Below are 27,737 nucleotides of genomic sequence, written 5' to 3'. Positions count from 1 at the left end.
AAATTAGAATGATCTAAATTATTGCGGTAACGATTGGCTGAAAAAAATTGGGTTCTTTTGCTGTAGCAGAAGTTAGATCCTTTTCAAGCTCAAATGCACCCACCAAGCGATCAGATAGTGTTGGCTTCTTATCAAGAAAAGAATAAATGGTAGTATCTTCAGCAAACAATACAAACATTTATGTGAAAATATCTGGTAGATTGTTAATGTAAATAAAAAAGAGAATAGGGCTAAGGAGAGAACCTTGAGGATCCAATGAAGTTCCCGGATATGAAGAAGAGTGCTGTCCATCAAGGACAGGGGGGGACAACCTTTATACTACAATTGGATATAAAGGATTCAGTATTCTTAAAGATGTTACCTAATGCACTGTAAGAAGAAAACTTATAGAGAAGACCAGCATGCTAAACTTAATCAAATGGTTTAGAAATGTCGAGAACAATAACCTTAGCCTCTCCACCTCTATCTAATTTACGAAAAAACTTATCGGTTATTACTATTACCAAATCGGCTGTAGAACAAGAAGATCGAAATCCATATTTATGAACAGAAAGTAAGATTTTAGATTCAAGATGAGAGAATAACTGTTCATTAATTATAGATGCAAAAATCTTGCGTATGATAAGACTTATGGAACTGTTGTTAGACAATTCATATCGCTCTCAGAATTTTTGAAAATAGGGATAACAGATGCTGCTTTCCTTCCTGCTGGAAAACAATATTCAGATAAGCACTTGTTAAATAATTTTGAAGGTATAGACAACAGCTCCAAAGAACACTTCCGCAAGACTACAACAGTTATATTGTCTAGACCACAAGCTGTAGAAGAGTCTAAGCAGGAAATCGTTTTAGATACAGAAGCTGGAGTAATACAAATGTCAAGCAATGGATCAAATTGTTAATCGGCAATATCAAGTAGAACGCAACTAGTGGAATCAAGAAATGATATTGATGAAACGTTCGTAGCAATCAATTCAGCTTTATTATTCGGTGAGGTGACAAAATCTGAACCATACAAGAGAGGTGAAATAACAGATTTGCCCTTATTATTGATACTGTTAAAGATACTCTAGAAGTCACGAGAGCCTAATTTTTGAGATAAAATTCAAGAACTCATGACCAGGGAATAGCGGGCTTTGGCATTAGACGAAACCTTTTTAAAATGGTTTTTAGCAATAGCAAACAGACGCCTGTTTTCTGGAAATTGCAATAGGAAATTGCAACAGAACAATGTGAGGAAAATGTAGAATGAGGCTTGACATTTGAATTATCAGAAAGGAATAAAATATTCCATGCCAGCTTGAATCCAAAACGTTATGTAAGATGGATATTTATCACCAGTAGAAAGATTTCTACCCAAGTGCAATCACAAAGAAAATCAACGAGAGAGTCCCAGTCAGCTTTAAGGTTGTTTAAAAAAGTATGATGATAAGGGGATTCTTATGATGAAGAAGAATGAGATAATAGCACCTAAGGGTGAATGCGGAGACATTGATAACTGACTAGGATCGGAAACAAAACATCAGTCGAGTAGAGAAGGTAAATGATTCTGGTTAATTAGAAAACAGGTTGGAGAGTTGACCATTTGAGTTAGAGATTAGGAAAGGCAAATGTTGTGAGCCTTAACTCCTGCAGAGTCTTTGACACTAGAGCCAAGCCATTCAGTGTAATGACCATTAAAGTCACCAACAACAACGATATTGGCTGATGGATAAAAAGAGGCTTGGTTAATTTGATCAGAGATAACAAATTAAAAACAAAAAAACTTGGTTAATTTGATCAGAAATAACAACAAAAAAAACAAAAACAAAAAAGAATGTTGCTAAACGAAAGCATATAAAAGAATATTTAGTCAATTCAAACCTTGTTTCAAATGGATAAATTTTTACAAATGTAAATGCCCAGGCCAAGCATGTGACTATTGGAGTCTTTAGAAAGGTGTGTTTAAGTAAGAGTTCTCCTAGCATTTGCCTAAAAGAGATTATCCTACAAAGCAGCAAGAAATCAAACAGGTTGTACTGAATTACATTATGTTAGTATAATCTACAAATAGAGTGCTCAATGTTCTTAAAGAACAGAGCAAAAATAAATTAGTAAAAAACTCTTATCTAATTTTTACTTGTCTACAACAAATTGTTTCGCCATCAGCAGGCTCATCAGGAAGCTGATGAGCCTGCTGATGGCGAAACAAGTTGTTGAAGACAAGTAAAAACTAGATAAGTGTTTTTACTAATTTATATATATATATATATATATATATATATATATATATATATATATATATATATATATATATATATATATATTAGGGTGTCCCAAAAACATATACATTGGGACATCCTAATATATACATATATATATATATATATATATATATATATATATATATATATATATATATATATATATATATATATATATATATATATATATATATATATATATGTATATATATATATATATATGTCCCCAAAACATATTTTTTTTATTCTTCAGGATACCTCTTAATTGTGGTTATAACCCTCTCTCAACTCTATAACTCCGAAACACAAACCTTGACAATATATAGATATACGGCAATAGTGAATATTATGAATTAAATTAATTTTTATGATTTTTATTGGTAGTTATTAGGATTGAATTTAAACAAAAGTTTTTTTTGAGTTAAAGTTATATTTGATAAACTTTTTTATTTGTTATTATGTCATACTTAAGCATAAAGTTGTTAGTTCAAACACAAACTCTTTAATTATAACTGATTAAAGTTATTACTTATAAAAACCTTTCTTTTTTTTACTGAAATTTTTTATAAAATTTATTTTAATTCATAGAAATTCTTACTAAAAATTAAATTAAGCTATAAAAAGCTCATCTTTAGCAAAATAAAAAAAATGATAAATAACATCAAAGTATCAATGATTATAATCATAAGATTCATAAGAGGTTATCATATGGTTCATAGGAGGTTATCATAAAGTTAATAGGAGGTTATCATAAGATTCACAGGAGAATATCGTAAGGATCATAGGAGGTTATCACAAGGTTCATAAGAGGTTATCATAAGGCTCATATGAGGTTATCATAAGGTTCATAGGAGGTTTTCATAAGGATCATAAGAGGTTCATAGGAGATTATCATATGGTTCATAGGAGGCTATCATACGGTTTATAGGAAGTTATCATAAGGTTCATAGGAGGTTATCAAAAGGTATCAAAGGAATCATAAAAGTTTCCTGACATCAAAAACATTGAAATATAATCAAAGGCAGAATGTGAGATTTCTATACTTTCAAAAACTTATTTTACTCAAGTCACAGTAACTATAATGAAGTTTAAAATCATCCTTATTACTGTTGTTATACAATAATTACCTTAGTTAATGGAAATCAAAAAAGAGAGTTCAGAATAGAAGTTCAAGAAAGAAAGAAAAACAAGAAGTTCAATAAAGTGCAAATGCAAAATTTAAGAGATGGAAAAACATCAAAGCAAGTGAAAATACCAAATGATGTCCTAGGAAAAAACTCAATAATTGAAGAAAAATACTAGATAGACAAATGTTTTTTAATATGAAGGAACTGTCAAAGCTAAAGGAATGGGGAGCATAAACAGAATCAGTAAGTATGGCAACCATGAATCAGTAAGTATGGCAACCATGATCAATAGAGACAACTAAGCAGGTGATAATTTTGCAATATATTGTATATATGATTTCATTGAAAGATAATAGTGAATGATAGTTCAATAATTTGAAAAACTTTCCCAGATAAACTATTTGAAGCAAGATTAATGAGGAGATTGGAACCTAATGCACAATATAACTTTTCTATATAATTAGATATTTTATGTTTGTTAGTATTTTAAAACATTGCTAATAACGGTAGGAAGACTAATAAATAGAAACATTGCTATGGATAACTTTTGCAAATGTTTTGGAGCATGTTAGGTAGATTTAACAACTGAGTACTATCTGTAGTAACTTAACTTGTTGTTTTTTTTTATTATTCTTTTAATGTTGTTCCCTTCACCGAGGCCAAGAGGACTACTATAATAGAAGAGGATACTATATTGTAGTTACAATCTTTTCTCAACTCTTAAACTCCAAAAAACAAATCTTGACAAATAAGGCTGCTGCCCTAAGAAACAAATTGAGCATGGTACTACCAGGGAAAAGTGGGGATCAAACTAAAAACTGCTCGCAGTTTATAGGGAAATATACTGTGATATACTTTAACCATTTAGTAAAACACACAAAATCCAACCTTAAAATAGAAATAGGATATTATTGGCTTCCACAAAGAGATTTAATGTAATGCAAATTTCAAAGTGCTTTATATTTAATGAAAATCTCCACGCAAGAGAGCAAATGATCATACCTTTATTTGAAAATTAAATTTAGCTCGACCTACTTTATAGATGACCCTTAATAAATATTTTTATGAATGACACAAAATTGCTTTATTAAAATTGAAAAAAACTGATTGCGGAAATGTTAAATTTAATCTTGCAGAAAACATACATTCAACACAAATAAAAGCACAAGAAAGTAAATGTAAAAGTTAAATATTCTATTATTTTAAATTAAAACAAATTAAAGTTTTCGACAAATGGAGGACAAGCTTTATGCAACTCTTTTATTTTAGAAAATCTTGACGCAGTTACAATTAAAGAGGAAAAGTTACGGCTAAAAATAGTTTAAATTTATCCTCCTGGCAAGAAAGTCTGCAAATATTGTAAACAAAAGATTGCCAGACAAGAATATCCCAGAAAAAAAAGAAAAAAAGAAAAGAAATTAATTAAGGTGAACAAAATGATGAGCACTTTATATGTTTAAATATGTTTAAGAAAAAAAAGAGAGAGTAAAAAAAGATCTTCAAAATTTCATTCAAAATCATTAAAACATATGGTTAAGTATTAACTTAAGTGATGTCGAACTAATCTTGGGAAAAAAGTTTTTGTAAGCATTGCAAAGAAAATTCATAAACAAAAAACTCCTTTTGTATAATTTATAGGAACTATATGTATTATACAAGAAAAACCATAAATACAAAAAAGCTACTCAAAATTGCTTCATTTATACCAAAGTGGTGAATTTTGCAAGGTTCCTCAAGGCTCAATCCTTGGCCTTATACTCTTTTTAATTTACATTAACGATCTTCCAGATATTCTCACATCTAAGGTACCATTGTTCCCTGATGATTTTATTATTTATTCTTATCATGATAAGAAGCCAACACTCTCTGATTGTTTGGAGGGGGCATTTTAGCTTGAAAAGGATTTCACTTCTGCTACATCATGGGTGAACTCATGTTTACCTATGTAAAGTTCACCAGCCAGTGAGTGGCTGGTGATTTTTAATTCAGATAAAACCAACCATTATCACAATAATTTAGATCTATGTTTATGAACGGCAATGTACTCGATGAGTCACCTTCCCTTCATCTTCTAGGATTAGCTTTTACCAATGATTCCTTTCTTTTTTAGACAAGGTGCTAAAACGCATTGTAGACATAGTTGGATCTGCTTTTGCAGCCAACCTTCAACTATTGTCACATTGTTGTAATATTGCTTCTCTTTCTCTTTTCTTTAAATACTTTATTGGGTGCTGTTCTAAAGAGCTAGCATCTCTTGTGCTATCTACTAAAATTCATTCTCATGTTATTTGCCATTCAAAGTCTTATCCTTTTTCTGTGACTGTTCCAAAATGCTTTAAAAACTCTTATTCCGAAGTCCTAGGGTCCCGTGAAATAATTTATTTTTTACTTTTTAGCCCTTTTTTAAAATGTTGTTTCTAAAAAGTTTTTTTATATATTTTTTTTTATTATTCAACAGCGATTATATTTATTTACGCTGAACTAAAGCTCAAAAAGTTTGTTGTTTATTGTTTGTTTTAATTACTTTTCTTAACAATTTCTTTTACTATTACCACTGACCTCGTGTTAATTTTGCGCGGACACCAAAAAATAAACTACCCGACAAGATAGCAAACTAAATAAAATGTTGTAAAAAGACTTCAGTTAACTTTATTTAAGCATTTTTTAGAAAGTTTCAGATTTTTTCAAATTCGAGGAGAATTTAGTTTAGACATTATTATTTAAACATAATTCTCTAATATGATAAAAGTTAATAGAAAACCCTTTTAAAAACAGAACTATCCTGATAATAGTTCTAGAAATAATAAGCACTTTTTATAAGTAAGAAAAAATAATGTCTTGTAAAGTAGTATTTTTTATTACGTAAATTGAGGGGGATATATTGTCATGTTTATAAGGTTATAATTTCTAAACCGCTGCAATTTAACCTAAATAATGCAGATAACAAAAAATTATATGGCTTTAAAATAGTCTATTTTTATGATTTGTAGATTTAAAAGGATACTTTGTTGTGTTTATAAAGCTATAAATTTTAAGCTATTGCACTTGCAAGTCTGAAAAATTAAATATAATCCGGGCAAACTGTTTAGTGGAGCAGACAAAATGAGTTTAGTCATATTGAGTCACTGAAAAAAAAGCGTAATGATGCCTGCTTTTTAATGATAGCAGCTAAAGTCACATCATATGCTCATTATTTTGACATAGTTTTGTACAAATTGTAGCATTCTTACTCACCACATGTAGGCATCTACTACACCCCTGGTAGTACTGTGCTCAACTTGCTTCGCTGTGTAGCAGCCTTGTTTGTTAAGGTTTGTGTTTTGGAGTTGAGAGGGGGTTGTAACCATAATTAATGCAGCCTCCTTGACCATAGTAACATTCTTGAACTTAGGGAGATTTGACATAAAAAAAAATTTCTACTCAAAAAACTATGTACTATGTACAAGAAAAAAAAAAAAAATTTATAAAGGCAAATTTTTAATTTTTTTAAAATTAAAAATTTGACTAAAAAAATTTTTTTAGTCAAATTTTTAATTTGTTTTATAAAAATTATTATTTTTTTTTTATTTAATCATTTCTTTTTTTAATTATGAACTTTTAGTTTATTCATATAGATACATATAAAGAGGCTGAATCTACCAACAGCTTCCCCATGTTAAATTCACCAGACTTGCTTGATCATTGCAAACCTAATTTAAACTCAACCGTACTTTCATCTGATCTCAGTATTGATAAGTACTATCCTTTGATTTGCAATAGCCACATTATAATTTTTTTTTAACATCATTACATCCAACAAGGCTGTAAACAACCACTTTTAGAATTGGAAGTTACTGGAAGAGAAAATAAAAAGCTTATAAAGAAAGATAATGATTAACAGACAATTTAATAGTTTGCAAATTATATGAATCAGGAAAACAAGAAAAAGGAAGCGAAATCCAAAGAACTGATGTTTGCAGAAAAAAAAAGAAAAAAAAGAATTTTTGGAGCACTTAGGAACAGACACAGTAAAAGGATGAGACATTATTGAGTGACGAGTAACACAAGAATGATTTTTAGTAAATGGCACAAGAGATGTTAGCTTTTTAGAACAGCGCCCATTAAAGTATTCAAAGAAAAGAGAAAGAGAAGCAATGTTACAACAATGTGACAATGGTTGAAAGTTGGCTGCAAATGCAGGTCCAACTATGCTAACAATGCATTTTTGTACCTTGCCTAAAAGAGAAAGGGAATCATTGGAAAATCTGCTCCAGATATGGCAATAGTATTCCGTACAAGGACGGAATTGATTTGAGATTGAATTGCATCTTTTTCCATTTTTGTTTAAAAAATTTTTTTGACTTTTTGAAAATTTTGTTGATTTATGAATCAATCATTCAAAATATATTGATTAAATATACTTATAACTAGTTTGAATAGAAAACCCTTATAAGAAGTAACAGCAGTACTAGTCTCACTTTTAAATATGAGAAATATTTTCTTTTTCTTTTTAATTATATTTATTTCCCCAAACCTCCACAACAGTCAATGAAGTATTCATTATTTAAAAAAAATACAAACATGTCAGTAAAGAAAGGTTTATTTTTAAAATTAGTGTTATTTAGTTTCATATAATGCTCTTCAATATTTGATTTAATAGTGTTAAGTTATAATTTAAGCAATTCAACCATTGGTAGTAAGTTAAAAGATAGCACATTACTGACTTTAAAAATAAAAAATGTTGTTTTATTTTAGGTTGCCTTAGCATGTAAAAAGTTAGGTTACCTAGCATGGAAAATGATTAGATCCACTATAATACTACATCTTGTACAATTGAATGTAATGATAAACTCAGCTGTTGCTTAATTTTATGAAGCATATTCATTGAAAACAAAGAATCAATAAAATGCTTTACAACTGCGCTAGCCTTTGCTAAAAGATCATTCACACTACTTTACTGTTTGAAAATCTGTACAAATGTTTGTTAAAAAATCTGAAGACTTAAGATAACACACACCTAAAATATATATAATTTTATTTTTAGGTGAAAATTTTTAGGTATTTTTATAAATATATATTTTAGTTTTAGGTGATCCCAGATCATTCAGACTTCTTTACTTCTTAGGTGCTTTGAGAAGACCTAACATTCTTATCACAGAGCACTGTCAAAAGCATTTAACCTTGAATTTCACACCTACTACTTTTCAATGGCGCTTATTAGGCCAGAACCTGTTTCAAAACAACAGACTTCAAGATTCAACTACTGTACTACAGCTGCATTAAAAATATATATATATTTTATGTATTTATATATAAATAATTATAAAAATATATATAAATATATAAATATATATATACATATTTATATATATATATATATATATATACATATATATATATATATATATACAAACAAACATATATACATACATACAAGCGAACTGCATGAACCTAAAATTTGAATTAATCCTGTTTCATGAGTAATATTGTCAGTTTTATCATATATATTAACAAAATATCTTTTTTTTTTGGCTTTTTATCAAAACTATTGTGCATAAGTCTCATTACAATGATTTCGTTAAAGGGGAGTTTACAGTCTGTTTGTAACTTAAAAACTCTTAAAAAACTTTCAGTTCTAAATTAGTAAAATAGAATCTTTTAAAAAAGAAATTCTCTAATACTAGCCTGTGTGCTTAGATTTTTTTTTTTTTTAATGCTAACTACTGCTAGTTACTTATTATTCAAAAATGATTTATTAAATTGTTATAAAAAAAGAAAGTCAATTCAAATTGCCATTAAACTGTTTTGATAAACATGGTGTTAAAAACTTTAATATATATTTTTTATAATGGATTTTTATAACATTCAGGTCTTACAACCCTAAGTCTCAGATTTTACTGATTTTTATACCACTCAAAGATTTCAATAAGTTATGAACATTTCCAAAATTTTGTTATGTAATTCCAAACGGTTTCAAAGATATGAATATTCAAACTTTGTCTTGGAACAACATAAATCCACCATTTTGAAAAATGGTTTTGGTTATTGTATTTGCTTTATGTGCAACGGAAAGCTGAAAATGTATTAACTCACATATTTTGAGGTGAGGAACCCAATAAAACAGTTAAAATATTTTAAAAAAACTCAACTCTAATTTTTAATTTTATAGCAAGTTTTCTGAGGCGTGTTTAATTAAAAAAATGAAGCTCAATTTTTTTTTAGATGTCGCCCTGAATAAATTTAGTTAATAATTCCGTTTTATAAGTAACAAATTTAAATATATTTGACTTTTTTTTTTGAGGTAGATGATTTATACATGTTATGATATTCTTATTTATAATATCTTGTATCTTAAATTTATAAACTTAAATTTATAAATTTATTTAATTTAGAAACTGTAAATTTATAATGCCAAACTAAATTAAATAATTAAACATAATAAAGAAAGTGATAAAATAATAAAATACAGAAAGTGATAGCAAACAACTTTATTAAATATTAATGTGTTTTACCAATAATTGTCTCAAATAATAGTTGGCCACTGGTCAATAAGAAAACAACTGTTTATTACTTATTAAAATTAATTTAGAAAGTCAAAACTGGTTTAGTATAGTAAATAAAATTTTGAAATTTACTCATTAAAATTTATACAATAATTTGACAATGTCTTTAATTTATGTTTTAGAAAAGACCAAAATCCACTTCATTGTGATTTCTCTAAGTTATTCAAGATAGCTTTAAAAAAAAAATTTATTCTAAACATCTGCATTTTTATAATTCAACTTATCCCAGATAAAATTTTAATAAATTGCTAAAATTTATGATCAGATTTTATAAAATAATCAAGAAAACAAAGTCAGCAACAACTAAAGGAACATTTTGATATGGTCAAAGCTGCTCCAGTGTCATTACTTTCAAGTTACTCTTAGGTGCTTAATACAATGTGGGGTGGGAATAAAGGGACGAGAGCTTTAATCCAGATGTAATAAATGTGAGGAGGAGGGAGTGGAAATGGGAAAGGAAAGAGGGAGGGGGATGCAGTCTTAACAGTAACATGAGTAGGACTTTTTTTTCTCCTATAAGTGAATTTTTAATTTTTTTTTAATTTTGAGGATCTAAATCTGCACCAAAAATTAGAAAAAAATAACTGAAATTTTTTGAGATTTAAGATACAGTTTCTTTGTTTATAACAAGTAAAATGTAAGTTAAAAAATTTTTCAAAAATTATTAAACACCAACTTCTGTGTTCTAAGCACTTAGGAGTGTTTAACTAATCAACTCTAACTAAACTTTTTTATTTATTTTTTTCAAGAGTCATGCCATAGACATGTGAATATGGCTGTTTTTTTAAAGTAAATAAAAAACAACTATATAAAACATGTTTTCTAGAACATATATTATTGCTCTTTTTATGTATTGAGTTTTGCTGTTGTTAATTTTGAAACTTTTGTGTTGTCTACCAAAAACATTACTTTTATCATATATATATATATATATATATATATATATATATATATATATATATATATATATATATATATATATATATATATATATATATATATATATATATATATATATATATATATATATATATATATATATTAGGAAGGATGAATAAACATGATAGATTATAAAAGTATATAAAAGCATGCAATTCATTAATATAACACTACTGCTATACCTACCTAAGAAATAAATAACTAAGTCGTTCCTTCCGATTTTAGTAAGCACCTCTACAAAAGAACTGTAATAATCAATCCCTAAAAGCATACGTTGTTCTAAGGTTTGAATTAATTTAATGGCAGTTGTAATCCTTTCAAGATCAGCATCACCAATCTGTTTCGAATAATAAAATTTAATTGCTTCAACATCTTTATCCAACAAATTAACTGCAATTTTCAGCAAGATATCTTTGTAATTTTTGTCATCCATGACTTTAATATATTTCAGGATATTTAATACTTAAACACTTTGGCAATGTATAATAATGCTAAAACAAATAATTATTTTAGTATAAATATATAACTTATTGAATTTATTATTAAAACAATAAAATTATATATATATATATATATATATATATATATATATATATATATATATATATATATATATATATATATATATATATATATATATATATATGTATATGATATATATATGTATATGATATATATATATACATATATATATATATACATATATATACATATATATATACAAATATATATATATACATATATATATACAAATATATATATACATATATATATACTTATATATAAATATATATATATATATATATATATATATATATATATATATATATATATATATAAACATATACATGTATATATACATATTCAGCAAGAGTGCTCGATGAATGATATCAGAGCTATATAATTGATTTTTTGACGAGATTAAATAAAAATAACTACATGATTTTTACTACTAAAAGTTTCATGCGTCTAGCAATCATCAGGTAAAAAATAAATTGCTTTTTTTGTTAAAAAGTATACTCAATAAACATCGTGGCGTTCAAAAACAATTATAAAACTATAACTATTTGCGAGCGAGGTTTGGTTTTTTAATTATTAGGCTCGTGGTTGTGAAACAAGAACTTGTTTTCGTGACGGCCCTTAGATATAATTTATGTTTTTTTATTTAATAATTTTTGCGTACCTTTGCATGATATTATGCAAAGTTTTTCAAGAAGGCAAAACAAGCATTTTTTTGTTACTGTAGGCGGGGACTTGTTTAATTATTGCAAGCATTTTTTTGTTGCTGTAGACTTGTTTATTTATAAGCTAGCTTTTTTTGCTGTAGGTGGGGACTTGTTTAATTATTGACCAAGTTAATTTTGGTGTTATTTTTAAGTTTTCTTTTATCTGCCATATATACTTTGAAAGGGTGATTGGATTTTTCATCTTTTTATTTGTGAATGAGTGTTTTTGGTTAGCCCATCTTTTCTTCCATTCACCTTCTGCTAGGCCAATATATACTTTTTCTGGGGTGTTAGGGGGAATACTATACATTTATAAATAACATTAGAGGCTCTACATTTTCCTATTATAGGGCAGTTTTCTTTCTTTACGCAATTGCAGGGTGGGTATTCTTTTGGTCTTTCTGAACTAATTTTCTTGCTGTAACTTTTTATTATATTTTCGATAATTTTGGTGCAGCTGTAACTCAATTTGATGGTGTTTCGATTGAATAGTTTACTTAGGGGGTGGGATGTTGGAAAGTGTTTGTCGATTAAGTTTAGGAAGATATGTCCAACATTGGTAGAAATGCTTTTACTGTACGGGGGGTTAAACCATTTTATATTTCTTTTTCTTGTCTTTTTTTCTCTTTTTTGGGGGTTATACTTTAAATTAAAATTAGTGAAGCCATTTCTTCTTAATTCATCTTCCTATTCTGGTATAGATAAATTAAATGTTTTTTCATTTGAGGAATTTTGTGATAATCTTTTGTTGATAGAGATTTGATAGGGGATTTGCTTTTTTATTTGCGTATGGTTGTTGGAATCAGAGTGGATGTAACGTAGATATTCATTTGGATTTTTGAAAGGTTGCTAGGAGCTTTTTTTTAAGTTAAAGGATACATCTAAGAAGTTGACTGTGGGTAGGTTTGTTTGGATCTCTATTTTAAAACTGATCATTTTTATTACTTTAATTATGTTTTTTCGTATTCTATCAACTTGTGATCCAGATTTTTTACGAAGTACCATTAGATCATTGTCACAATATAGTCTAACATCTTCTTTATTTTTTATTTTAGATAGTGAGTCTGATATATATAGGCCCGCCAGTTCACAAACTTCTGCACCATCAAAACAACCCATTGTGACATCAAAGCAGTCGTGTGCTAAGTTTTTCTTCTATGTTTCATTTTTAAAAAATAGCAAGAATTTTCTTCAATGTTAAATGACTCTGATGTTCTCTTTGCTAATACTTGTGTGTTTTTTTGCAAACAGTATTGCATTACTTAGTATTTCTGATGTAATAGTGGTGTAAAAATCGACAATGTCAAATTGAATAAAAACGCAATGTTGTTTATCTGGTATATTTTCAAACCATACAATTGAATCAGTGGTACTTTTCCATTGGTTTAAACTTAATACATTTTTTATTTTTTTATTTACAGTATCAACGTATTTTTTGCTAATGTGACAAAGTTCACTTTTGGCAGGGTTTTTATTACCTGATGATTGCTAAACGCATGAAACTTTTAGTAGTAAAAATCATGTAGTCATTTTTATTTTATCACGTCAAAAGAATAATTATATATATATATATATATATATATATATATATATATATATATATATATATATATATATATATATATATATATATATATATATATATATATACATATATATTTTTATATACATATATATATAAATAAATATATATATATATATATATATCCCAGACGGCACATCTGGTTTTATTCTCGGAATTAAAACCCGTATAAACACGTGTTTGTTACGATCCAGGCGTAAACCAAAAACACGTGGATTTCACGGGAAGTTTAACTGGAGTTTTACACGTGTTTTCTAAGGTTTCAAACACGAGTTTTTTTATGTTTTAAATACGTGTTTTTGAGGTTTTAAACTCGTGTTTTATGAGGTTTTAAATTCGTGTTTTTTATAGTTTAAAACGGACTTATGGCATTAAATAAAGTTTCCACACGGAAACTTTATTTAATGCCTTAAGTTAGTTCATGCATAAGTTTTCCAAACTTATGCCTGAACTAACAGCACTATAGCTTTAAACATGTAAACCTTTTTTTATATATACTACATTATATTTATGACAATTTTGTTGTTTTATTTTTGTTTTTTAAGGTAAATTAGTTTACAATAATACTACGAAGAAAAAATAAACAAAGAAATAAAAAACCAAATCATTAAAAATAAGCTAATAAAAAACGCTTGGCACATGTTTACCATACATAATATTTAATTTCGATTAGAAATTCCGTCATAAATCTAAATAGAATATAAGAAGATCATTTTTAAAAAATTGTTCATTCTTGTAACTAGATGTAACTAGACGCCTCTTCCGTCATTATAAAATCTAAAATCGTATAACAATACGCTTTCGCATTTTTACAAACAATTCCAGTAGCATCGAATGTTCTTTTTAATTTTTCTTAAAAGTCGGGTCTCGAACTTTACTAATTCCTCAATTGAGGTAACCTGTTCAAATTTAATTTCATTCAAATCTTTATCTAAAAACTATTGCAGTAGCCCAAATTTCTTTTTATGTAATGGTGTGACACAATCATTTTACGCTTAAACATGGCCCTCATCCATGGGAGAGGTTGCGTTTGTCCGATTTTTTGGTCGATCTGTATTGGTAATGGTTTTTGATGATTCGCCTTAATCTATTTAAAAAAAAACAAGTTTTATAATAAATAACAAAATAAATGATTATCTTAGTCTATTGTTTTGTATTGTACCTAAATAAATGCACTATAAAAAATGCTGTTTGAAAAAACCAGAGTGATGATTCGATGGAAGAGTAAAATTGCTTTTTTCCTTATTAATCACGCTTGTTTGTGTATGTACATTTAAACGGAATCGACCCTTCATTCTTCTTTTCAAATTGTTTTTTAGAGCCACGTACTTCAACCTAAATAAGAGACGCCCTTAAAGAATTTATGAAACCCATTAAGAAACATAATTCATCAAATATACTATTGTACTTTTTAAATATTATAAACTTTTAAATTAAATGCAAATAATTAATTACTTTGGAAGGACCCAGAAGCCGAGTATTCACAAGTATTTTCATTAGCATTTGTACCAGGATGTAAATCCTCTCTTAATTGATTTTTGCTTATAAATATAGAAATCTTTAAAGGTTGATTTGAAACCATCTCATTTAGGTTTTGTTGCTTGTTAAAGTGCAAACATCCTGTTGTAAGATAAATTAGACTAATATACACTCAAATATAGATAATAAATATAAATATAAGTTATACATAATATTTAAAAAAACCAAATGCACACATGCCCCCTGTTCATTAATAGTCACCTACCTTGATCAACATTAATATTATTATCTTCATTAAGTTTCTGAAGTCTTCTATAAATATATTGTCTTCATCTAGATTATGTGATAACAGTAAAACTCCTAAAAAATAAAATTTGCGAAAACAAAATTTACCAAAAATATTAGTGTCATTTTAAATTTTTTAAAGTTAAAGATAAATAACTAGAGTTTCAATACAAGTATTTTCTTTAACAGTTGTACCAGGATTAATATTTTTTCTCATTGTCTTTTTCGTTGAACATGTGAAAAAGGTAGTTGAATTTTAGTAGGATTAGTAAGATTATTTTAGTAAACTATAAGTAAGTAGAAGACTTATAGTAGAATCTTTTCAATTTATGTTTTGTTGCTTATTAAAACCCACATATTCCGGTTGAAAAATGTTATATATATATATATATACATATATATATATATATATATATATATATATATATATATATATATATATATATATATATATATATATATATATATATATATATATATATATATATATATACACACACACAAACAAAACAAAAAAAGTTCACCCTTACCTTAATCAGCAAAAAAATATCATTTCTGCAATCAGATAGACTATGCAAGAAATTTTCTAGCTGGCTTCGGCTCATGCCATATTTTTTATACTGCTGACTCATTTTTGTATCTTCTCAAACAATTAAAAATTAATTTAATATTTACATAATAACTTTCAAATATAAACAATTGATTTACAAATAAGTAAAGTTACTTACGGACAGTATTTTGCAACAAAGTATTACTAGATTTTGCTGTCAATATTGGTAGAGAAAGTTTATTGAAGCATAGGTAGTATATTGGTGCAGCCTCGCAGCTCGAAGACAAATTTAAACATTCAGGAAATAAATTTCCAGCTATGGCTGATCGATATTTTTTCATATATTTTTTCTACTATGCTGAACTTGTTCTTTTCATTTTTGTTAAATAACTATTATTATTAGGATATCCTATAGCATTTTGTACACACACATTTATATAGGAACAACACTAGTATTTTTCAAACATATAACAATAATAACAATACTAATAGTAATAACAATAATACTGTTAACACAAAAAATGTAATAATATATATATATATGTATATATATATATATATATATATATATATATATATATATATATATATATATATATATTCATCGCAGAAATAAACACACATATACAGATGCAAATACACACAAATATACATACGCCGAAATAAACACACATATGTGTGTATATATTACGTATACATAACATATACATTTATTTATAAGCGTATGTATGTATGTATGTATATAAGTATATATATATATATATATATATATATATATATATATATATATATATATATATATATATATATATATATATATATATATATATATATATATATTTATACATACATACATAATATATAGACTTATACATACACACATTTATACATATGAATACATAAATAAACACATACATATTTTATATATGTATTATACATACATATATAAAATATACATTGTATAAATTATATAGATACACAAGTGTGTATGTATATAGATACACGTGTGTATATATATGTGTATATATATACACATATATTTACACACGTGTATATTTATATATATATATATATTTATATATATATATATAAATATATTTATATATATATATATAAATATATTTATATATATATATATATATATATATTTATATGCACATATATATATATATTTATATGCACATATATATATATATATATATATTTATGTGCACATATATATATATATGGCGCTACTGCAGTTTCTCCCTCCCTTTTTTTTTATTGCTGATTATGATAGAGAATTTTATGTTGATTAAGAATCGTATAAAAACATAGGTCTGAAAATCAACAAAAAGTGCTCTAATTCGCTGTTGAAGTTTAAAAAATTACACTAAAAAACGTTAATATTCGCCATTTTTTTAAAACGTTTTAAATCAAAGTTTACATTTTGAAATCAATCGCTTAGAAAATCTTTTTTTAGTTACGCAACCCGGTTTTTATTGTCGTCAAAATTAAATTATATTTAAATTAAATGTTTTTAATAATATATTTTATATATTTTTAATTAATTTTTTAAAAATTAATTTAAGATTTTGCTTTTTAAATGTACATAAATCGACTGACAAATAGGGATTGGCGCAATTAAATGTACATGCATCGACTGAAAAATAGGGATTGGCGCATTTGAATGTACATACATCGACTGACAAATAGGGATTGGCACAACTAAATGCACATATATCGACTGACAAATAGGGATTGGCGCGATTAAAAGTACATGATTTGAGACAGGGTTAGGGTTTGGGCCAGAGATAAATCAGAAAATGATGCGCTCAGCATTTTTTAACAGTTTTGCTTTACATTTTTGATAGAAACCATGCTTTTTTAAATTTATCGTTGAAAAGAATTTTATTTATAACCGAGTATGAAAAAATGGCGAACATTAGCGTTTTTTAGAATAATTTTTTAAACTTCAACAGCAATTTAGAGCACTTTTTGTTGGTTTTCAGACCTATGTTTTTATACAATTCTTAATCAGCATAAAATTCTCTATCATATTCTGCAATAAAAAAAAGGGGGGGAGAAACTGCAGTAGCGCCTATATATATTTATATGCACATATATATATATATATATATATATATATATATATATATTATATATATATATATATATATATATATATATATATATATATATATATATATATATATATATATATATATATATATTGATATATATGCATATATATATATATATATTTTTATATGCACATATATATATTTATATATATATATATATATATATATATATATATATATATATATATATATATATATATATATATATATACATGCTAATACTTAACAAAAACTGAATTTATTTAACATATAAATTTTCTTGACAAATGTTTTCGTAAATGTTCTTGTTACACACTCTAAAACCTTCCGAATTATAAAAATGCAGTAAATTTGAAAAATCGCGTGCTTTTAATAATGGTTTCACATTCGTTGCGAAAACTTCTGATAATTTGATACTCCATTTTTGTAACTGAAAAACCATCACTAAAAACTTAATATCCAAACTGGTTTTTTGGTAAAATATTAATTAATTTGGTCACCGCAAGAAAGTATCATTCAGAATACGATTAAAGTCCGCACTTAATTTATACTAATCATGCGAAAGTTTTATTTTTAAATTATGCGAATGTCGAAAAGCTTTAAAAATAAATGTTTACAAAAGTTCTTCTGTCGTAAACGTAATAAGTGTATCTTAACTTCGCCCTGTTTTGAAACCAAAGTTATGCCTTACAGAATGTTTTAATTGAACTAAACTAAACCTTTCCTGATATACCATTTACTGGACGGTTATATAATCCACTTACTGGCTATAGCTAATAAATAGTATCGATTGGACAACAGTTGTAATAAAAGTATTTAACTAAAATATTTTTTCTAAAAATTTAAAACAAGATTTTCTCAACTTAGTTATAATTCATGTGACATAATAAATAACTAAGTGTGATAAAATTTGACACATAACTTGTGTGAAAAAAGTTAAATTAAGGTTGTTAACTGGTAAGCAATATCCAAATTTTACTGAATGAAACTATACATACATACTGAATTTATATTATATTATACATACTGAATGAAAATTTAAATGTTGCGTTAAAGGTAAAAAAAAAAGTAATCAATATATATTTTTTGATTTATTTTATTTACATATGTTTGTAGACTTGTTTCTATAATTACTATTTTTTTTTTAGTTAAAAATAGTATTAAATACGAAAAAACAAAAAAGTTAAAACATACTGAAAAATCCAAAGTCAAATGTTATCATTAAACCAACTTCAAGTATAATTAAAAAAATGCATGCTGAAGACAATTCAGATTCTAATATGAAACTGGTAATAAATGGTATGTCTCAACAAAAAGGAATATAAAAAAGTTCCACGTTTAAATATGCAGGCCACTATCTATAGAAAATCTAAAATAAGAGCATAACCAGGGAAAAAGCCAATTAAAGACGATCTTTAAAAAAGAATTATGCTGGCAATTGTACCCAAATAGGAATTGGTTTTTGAAAATAACATTTATTAATTATGCTAAGCTTAAGAAAAGAATAAATTTTCAAAATCTTGAAAACTGGAAGCAACTACATAAAGAGAGTCATGGTTGTGCAAATCTTCGTTGTCCAGAGCCAACATATTCTTTGCCACAAATATGTATAGACAGGGGGAAAATTTCAAAATACTTCACATCTTTGGAGAGACTGATACAAAATGAGAACTTATTTAATAAACTAAAATGTATTTGGAATATGGATGAAACAGGGTCACAACTAGATCATACACCAAAATGTATTGTTGTAAGTAAAAGGATCAAAATATATTCAGAGTCAAACAAGTGGCAACAAAGAAACCATTACTAATATAGCTTGTATAAATGCAGCTGGTCATACCACCTCATAATAGTGAAGGAGCAACATTGAGTGTTTCTTGCTGGACTAAACAAGGTTTTGTTAAGCTACGGTTTGAAAAAATATTTTTTTTCAAATATTAGTTCTGCAAGGCCACTGATTTTAATTCTAGAAAGACATGAGGTGTAAAACTTCCAGTTCACATCCGCAACTGGTTGCAGCCTTTGGTCAGCACAGTTTTTAATCCACTTAAAAAAATGTATTCTGATGTCTATCAAACAATGATAAATAAAACTACCCAGGGGATACAGTTTCACATTCTAAGTTATTTGGTTTATTTTCTAAAGCGTATCAATACGACATCACAACAATGCAAGAACTCAACCTGGAGTAAAAGATGATTCAATTGATTTTTCTATTCGAGACAATACTGTGGATATTAATACAAATGTAAGTTTTGAAGAAGTAAAGGTTAATAAATCAACATTAGTTAAAAAAGTTTCTTTTAATAGTTCATTGGTGCTTCATGGTTTTAAATTGCAAGTATTTTTTGAATTCTTTTGAATTATAAAAAATATCCTCTCACAACACATCAATAGAACTCAAGTTTTCATTCCCATTTAATGGTTCATCTAGTCTATTAGACAGTCTCCAATATTTTCACTTATCCTTCACTACAAATTAAACAAAAGAAGATTAACTCAAAACCTCTGTTTTACAGTTGTTTTTTTTCACATTACAGTCTTACAACACGAAGCTTGAAGACAGCTGCAAAAGTTGTGAAAAGAGAAAAGTTGAATAACAAAAGGTATTAAAAGAAAATTAAAGGAAAACTGTGTACTATAAAAAGAAGTTAGCTGAGATATCAAATTTGAAAAAATCAACCTCTATTGAAGAATTTAAATATTGAAGATATTGAAAATTATCAAGATATTGAAGAAAATGATGGTATTTAGCAATAAGTTTTTTTAACTTTTTTTTGGGGTTCATTACCTGCACTTAGCATACAATGAGTTAAACTGAATAAATTATACTGATTTATTTTTTAGTATTGTTTTATATCTAAATAATTGCATTAAAATAAATTTCCAGTGCTCTATTATTCTGTTCGATGTGTTTCCCATTTACGGATCATTGGCCAATAAAGGGTTAAGACATTTGCTAGTATTTGATATAAAATACAAGTCAGTATTTGGTGAAATCTTTATTACCAGCATTATATGTAATTTGATGTTGCGATAGTTACAATAATCCTTACTTAAATTGAAAGAGCTATTATTGATCTAAAATTTATATTAAAAATAACTAAAGTATATATATGATATATACTTCAATTAATTTCTGCAATGGGTATTTCTTATAAAAATGTGGCCAATAATTGGCGAAGTTGTTTGCACCTTTTTTTTAAACTGAATAAATAAAGCTTTTGTGTGACCTAAGGGGGAGTTAATTAAAATTGTCCTATTCATTAAGAGGAGTACCTTAGTGAATAGGGCAGTTCTCGTGAAATGCTCTTTTTAATTTCATAAAGTTGCTTAACTTATATCTTTAAAACAGTTTGATGACCATAAACTCTTGCACTATTATGTACTTTTGGTAAAAAGAACGATTTAGTAGACCTGGTCATTTATCCCATTTATTTAGAACTACTCATTGAAATCGACAAAAAAATTATTGAATGGGACAAATATAAAAGATTAAAAAATGAAATGAGGTCGGTAGTAAGTTTCAAGTAAGTTAAGCTGTAAAGGTTGTTTCTACCACTTGGGGTGCCAAAAAGGCAGGGCATATGGTATACATTTACGCAATAGGAGTGCCAAAACTTTTTTTCTAAGGATTAATAAAGTAGGTATGAAAATTTTATAATTTTCAGTATGTATTCTTTTCAGTAATACTTCTTCCTTGCTTACTGACGGGTCGATTTTACGAACGAAGTACAATGTTTTCTTCACGCCATAATGTCCTGTAGATCCATGAACGTGCTCGATTTCTTTGGAGGATAGCAAAGTACCTATAATACCACTTGCTGCCATTTCAGAAGGTTTATCAACCAATTTTAACCAACTATTAGACACTCTAGTAAGGGCATCGGCCAGGTTAAATTCCAAAGCGACAAGCCTAATATCTACTTTGAGTTGGTGTACTGTTATTGATGTACCAAAAAATAATCCTATTAAAAAGGAGAATACTAAAAAAAGCTAGACTAATAACAAAAAAGGAAAAAGTGAATGAGCTGAGATGAGAGATAATGAATAATTAAGATAACACAACATTTAATGATCAGATTCTGATCGTTAAAGAAGGGTGATAGAAAATAAAATATAAACAAAAAGATGTAAATAAATACTATGATAAGACAAAAAAAAAATGAAATCACTTGAATAATAGCAACAAATGCAAAATGCAACATAAGTAAAAATAATTAGCAACCACAAAAAAAAAAAAAAAAAGCATGAAAATATTAACAGTACATATATGTCTGTATTGATGTACCAATGTTTTCAGAACAATCACGAGTTATCTGATAATTTTATCTATAGGCCCTGATTCGAGATCCTCAAGTTAATCTCTTACGTTAAATGGGCTATGGAAATTGAATCACGATTAGATCTGAAAATACACAAATTCACGCTTAATTTTCTCTGCACAAATATTTTGGGTTTTTTTTTTTTAAATATCAAACATCAAGACACACATTTTTTTCTTCCATTATATTTGCAATATTCTTGAGTATTCTCCTTAACAGCATTTCGTTTGATGCGTTTGTCCTCAATCCAGATTTTTCCGCGAGTGTGTCGGTAACTAAATGTAACACCGCTTTCGAATCGGTGCAGATGTGCAAAACATCCATTTTCGAGTTATTGCCCATATTTAGTCCTTTAATTACTGCATCAAGTTCGGACATGTTTATATGCGCTGTGTATGTTTTCTTAACCAACATGCGTCTTCAATTATATTGCCATTAAACTCGACAACCACGTCTAGTACGATTGAACTAGCATCTACCCAATATGTTGCCATACGTTTTTGTCAGGGCGTTTGCCGTTCTTTTACATATAACATACGACAACGCTACACGCAACCAACCACAAACGTCTTGTTAGCGAATTCGGAATTTCACAAAAATCGTTATCTCTTCTCCAACGTAACTTTTTGTTTTCCATTCTGACTTGTAAACCAAGAACTCTTGCTCCATTGGATACGCGGACCGCCGGCTTACAATTAAGCCCAAAGATTTTCAAATGATCAAGTACGCGACAAACAGGTACTATGTCTTCAACAAAAATATCATTAATGTATGATGACGTTCCTTTCCAGATTGTTTCACCTTGCGATAGCACTTTGTCCAATACCGCTTTCGTTATGACTGGCGCAACGTTTAGTTGGAATCCCAAACGTGTTAAAAAAAACTTTGTCCACGGAACACAACATTTTGGTAAGTCCAGAGTTTCTCATCGATTTTTAGTTGCATATAAGTTGAAGATAAATCAATTACTGAAACATTTTTTCCAAACCGTCTCTAGTCTTGAAGTTTGTCAGCACACGCATCTGTGTTTGCAGTGAATGCTTTAATAAACGTGTTCAGCTCCCTGAAGTCTAATACTAGTCGCACTTTCCCTTTGTTTCGCTGCACCACTGCCATGAGAGGAACCAAACCTTTTATTGGACCGTGTTTCTTCAAATTGTACTTTTGAAGCCATTTTTTCTCTATCCACCCTTCAATTTCTTTTTCGTAATCGTGTTTTATGCCAACAGGGATAGTGTATTCGGCAATCTTATTCACTAGAGTTTCAGGTTTATTATTCCATTTTCAGAATTCAGAATTATTATTCCATTTCCACGCAATTATCCATTCTCGATTTTGTTTCTTAAACAAAGCTGTGAAATCCCGAGATAGTATATTCGTATTACTGACATCTTTTGAAATATCACCTTTTAGTCCAAGTAAACATGATTCGTTTCTTCCCATAAAACAAACATCACGAGTTGCAGATATTGATACTCCACCAAAAGCCACTATTCCATACCCATCAAAAACAATATCAAAGTGGTTTGAAGTCAACTACAAGTGCTTCCACAAAAACTTCATTTTCATTAGGTGTGACAATTCTAGTTCGGCTAACGTTCTTTGTACTGATGTTGTTGTCCATTAACAGTTACCACGCTAACTATTTTCTTCTTAATTTTTGGCGCACATTATTTATAAATGATGCAGCAGGTACATTCTGAGTCGATTAACACATTCCGAGAAACGCCATTAATGTCCAACCGTATAGTAGGTAACGCCATTATTGATTGTTTAGGGAGAGAACTGGCGCAAACATCTTCTCCCTCGGCACGTTTTTTGGACACATTCTTGATGTGTCCTTTCTCTTGACACGAGTAAGACAAAACATCGCTTGTCTCCCATCTTCGACCCGACTTGTTTCGATTACTATTTCTTCGCAGATGACTATCTCTTGCAAAATGAATGGGGAGTTAACATTCATAACAACTTGGTTGCGTTTGATCTTCAAACAACCTCGGCTCAGCACGTCTGTAGTTTACATACCAGTTCAACTTTTTCCAGCCATTCTGCGACTGATTGTTGATCGTTTCCACTTAACTCCGGAATTAACTTTAAATCAACTTTAGTCGACATTTTAGCCGAAATAGCCGAAAATAAAAAAATGATGTTTCACATCAAAAAGAACTTTATAAGTCAAGCGTAAAACGCCTCTCTCTTAACGTAATTCAACATAATTTATATACTAATTCTCTTGATATTTACAATTATGCCTTTACATTATATACAAATACGTCTATATACATATACAATTATTTACAAGTAACTCAAATCGATCGTTACCTTTAAAACAATCATTAACTATAATTAAACTTTACAACAAAATACTTGAACTCAAGGGATTTCATTTATTAAAATATTTAAACTAGAGGGACAATTGGAGTTGAGCAATTTGAAAAATTATATCATGAATTAAAAGTAAATCCTTAAATATTTTTTACGTTTTCATAATTATTTGTGATATAACGAAATATGATAAGTGCTAAAAAAACATATAATTAAGATTTACAATCGTAATAAAAGCTTTTATCGATAACGACTATCACAAAAACAACATGTTGTTTTTGTTATATATTTGTCATCAATGTTACAGTATAAAACTAAAGAGCTGAAACACAATCAACCATAAAAACTAGTTTGTAATGTTACCATCGGCAACTAATGGTAATACCAGTAAACAAAATCATTTTTACCTTAATTATGTAGAATTTCAATTTTTCCCTAACTGTTATCTGATGATTAATAGAGTAAATTTCACATCATATAAATTTACTAAATTAAAACCGTGTTTCAACAGTAGGCAAACTAATAAAGCAATGACAAACGCAACTAAAAAAAAAAAGGAAAATTGTTATGTTTAAAAAAATTATTATATATTAAAAAAATATATATTCATTGAAATGTAATTAATAATAAATACTTATTACAAATACTAAGATAATAATAAGAAAATAAAAAATATATACATAAGAGAGTATTTTTTAATAAGACTATTAACAGTGATATATTGCTTTTATTGGAGTTATTATTCTAGTAGCTATCCAAATATTGTTTTTTTAATCTATTGAGAAAATTATAACGAGAAATTGAGTTTTCGGTTTTTCTCTTTTCAAAGAATGAGGGAGATTGTTCCAAGCATTGGTGCACTAATGTTTAATTGATTCGCTGCCAAATTTTATTGTCCTAGTATGTTCTACAAAGATATTGTTGCATGAAGAGGATCATGAAGGAGGAAGTGAGAATGTTTGTTTAAGTTTAACTATAAATAACCAAATTATAACCGATAATGCCCTAATCACTAACTCATTTAATGACTATTTTTCCACAATTGCAGAAAATCTTTCTAAAACAATCATCTCTCCTAGGCATAACTTTAACCACTACCTTAAAAATACTCCTTTTATATAACCCCTGTTACACCACAAGAAATAAATGATTATATATCCAGTATGAACCCTAGAAAAAGCACTGATCCTAATAGCATTCCTACTCAAATATTGATCTTAGCATCGAAAGATTTAAGCTACCCTTTGAGCATTATGATGAATAAGTCATTCGAAATTGGAGTGCTTCCTGACTTGTTTAAAGTTGCTGAAGCTGTACCTATTTTTAAAAGTGGATCCACACTAGATCATTGTAACTATCAACCTATATCTTTACTTTCAAATATTCGCCAACTAATTGAAAGATTCATGTTTAACAGACTAGAAAACTTTTTAAATCAATCTAATAGTTTCTATAGCCTTCAATTTGGCTTCCGCAAAAAGCACTGTATAAATCAAGCAATCATTGATATAACTGTGACAATACGTGAAGCTCTGGATTAAAAATAGTTTCCTGCTGGAGTGTTGATTTGCAGAAGGCGTTTGATACTATTGATCATGAGATTTTGCCAACTAAATTAAATCATTATGGTGTCAGAGGAGTTGCTCTCAAATGGTTCAAAGCGTACCTGTATATGGCTCTCAGTTTGTAAGCATTGGAAACACTTTCTCCAATACTAGGTTTACATGTATTGGTGTTCCACAAGGTTCAATCTTAGGTCCTCTACTCTTCCTTGTTTATATAAACGATCTGCACACAAGTGTAAAATTCTCCAAAACATATCATTTTGCTGATGATACCAATCTTCTTATTGTTAGTAAATCTCTTAAAAAACTAAATAAAAATCTTAATCATGACCTTGCATGTTTGGTACAATGGCTACAATCAAACAAAATTATACCAAGTCTGAAATAGTTATCTTTAAATCTCAAAGCAACAAAATTACAAAAAAACTTAATTTCAGAATAAGCGGTAAAAAAATTAATACCATAAATAAGATCAAATAATATAGGCATTATATTAAATGAAAGTCTATTGTTTCACCGACAAGTAAAAGCAATATCTTCCAAACTAAGTCGAGCTAATAGAATGCTTTCCAAAGTAAGGCATTTTGTCAACTACGAAACATTGATAAATATTTGGCATGCTATATTTAATTCCCACCTAAGGTATGGCTGCCAAATTTCATCTACTCATCTTAAAAATCTTATAAAACTTCAAAATAAATCTATACGAATAGTTCATTTCCAGCCAATTAATTTTAATCCAGACTTATTGTATAGTTTTTCAAATATCTTGAAGTTAGATGAACTCATCTTCTTTTTAAACTGTGTTTTTGTGTGGGATATCATTCATAATACCATGCCTATTGCTTTCAACAACTATTTCAAATTCACAAGTGATATCCATAATTACAAACTTAGATCAATATCTTGTTATAAACTAGCTCTACCTTCAAAAAAACTAGCAAATATGGTATTCAATCAACTAAATACCAATCAATTCACTCTTGGAACTCTCTGCCACTTTCAATAAAAATAAATCTCTCAAACATTACTAGAAATGCTTTCATTGCCAATATCAAAAAATTTATTCTTCATAAAAATACTCAATAAAATTCTAACACAGCATTTTCACTATCTTATATCTTCAATTAATTCTGTCTATTTTTCTAAAATATAACAGCTTTTAGTTTTCCCTTATTTTAAACCTATTATCAGTTATCTCTTCTACCACTCCTTACCCTTCTGCTCCATATATGTATATATTTGTATGAACCTGAGTATGCATTGTGTGCATGTATGTGTATATGTATAATGTGTTTACTTATTTATTTACATGTGTTTATTTACATTAATGCATATGTGTGATTATGTATATGTATGTATTGTGTGTATGTTTGTATATATATATATGTGTGTATGTATATGTATGTATGTATGTATGTATGTATGTATGTATGTATGTATG

The 27,737-nt window shown here is 27.7% G+C and overlaps 1 protein-coding gene across 3 annotated transcripts in view; it reads right to left on the bottom strand.

The window, feature by feature from the left end:
* The window catches only part of LOC136075005 (NACHT, LRR and PYD domains-containing protein 13-like), a 75,977-nt gene that overhangs the window by 32,849 nt on the left and 15,391 nt on the right, over nt 1–27,737 (bottom strand). For all 3 annotated transcript variants that reach the window (XM_065787197.1, XM_065787196.1, XM_065787195.1), the window contains one exon: nt 11,038–11,342. In XM_065787197.1, the coding sequence (XP_065643269.1) occupies nt 11,038–11,284 (247 nt within the window). In that variant the 5' untranslated portion in view covers nt 11,285–11,342. The remainder of the gene's footprint in view (nt 1–11,037; nt 11,343–27,737) is intronic.

The sequence above is a fragment of the Hydra vulgaris genome, chromosome 01, assembly GCF_038396675.1.
Source record: "Hydra vulgaris chromosome 01, alternate assembly HydraT2T_AEP".
NCBI classification, from domain to species: Eukaryota; Metazoa; Cnidaria; class Hydrozoa; order Anthoathecata; family Hydridae; genus Hydra; species Hydra vulgaris.
Note: the sequence above shows the minus strand (reverse complement) of the source record. Positions and strands in the feature narration are given on the sequence as shown.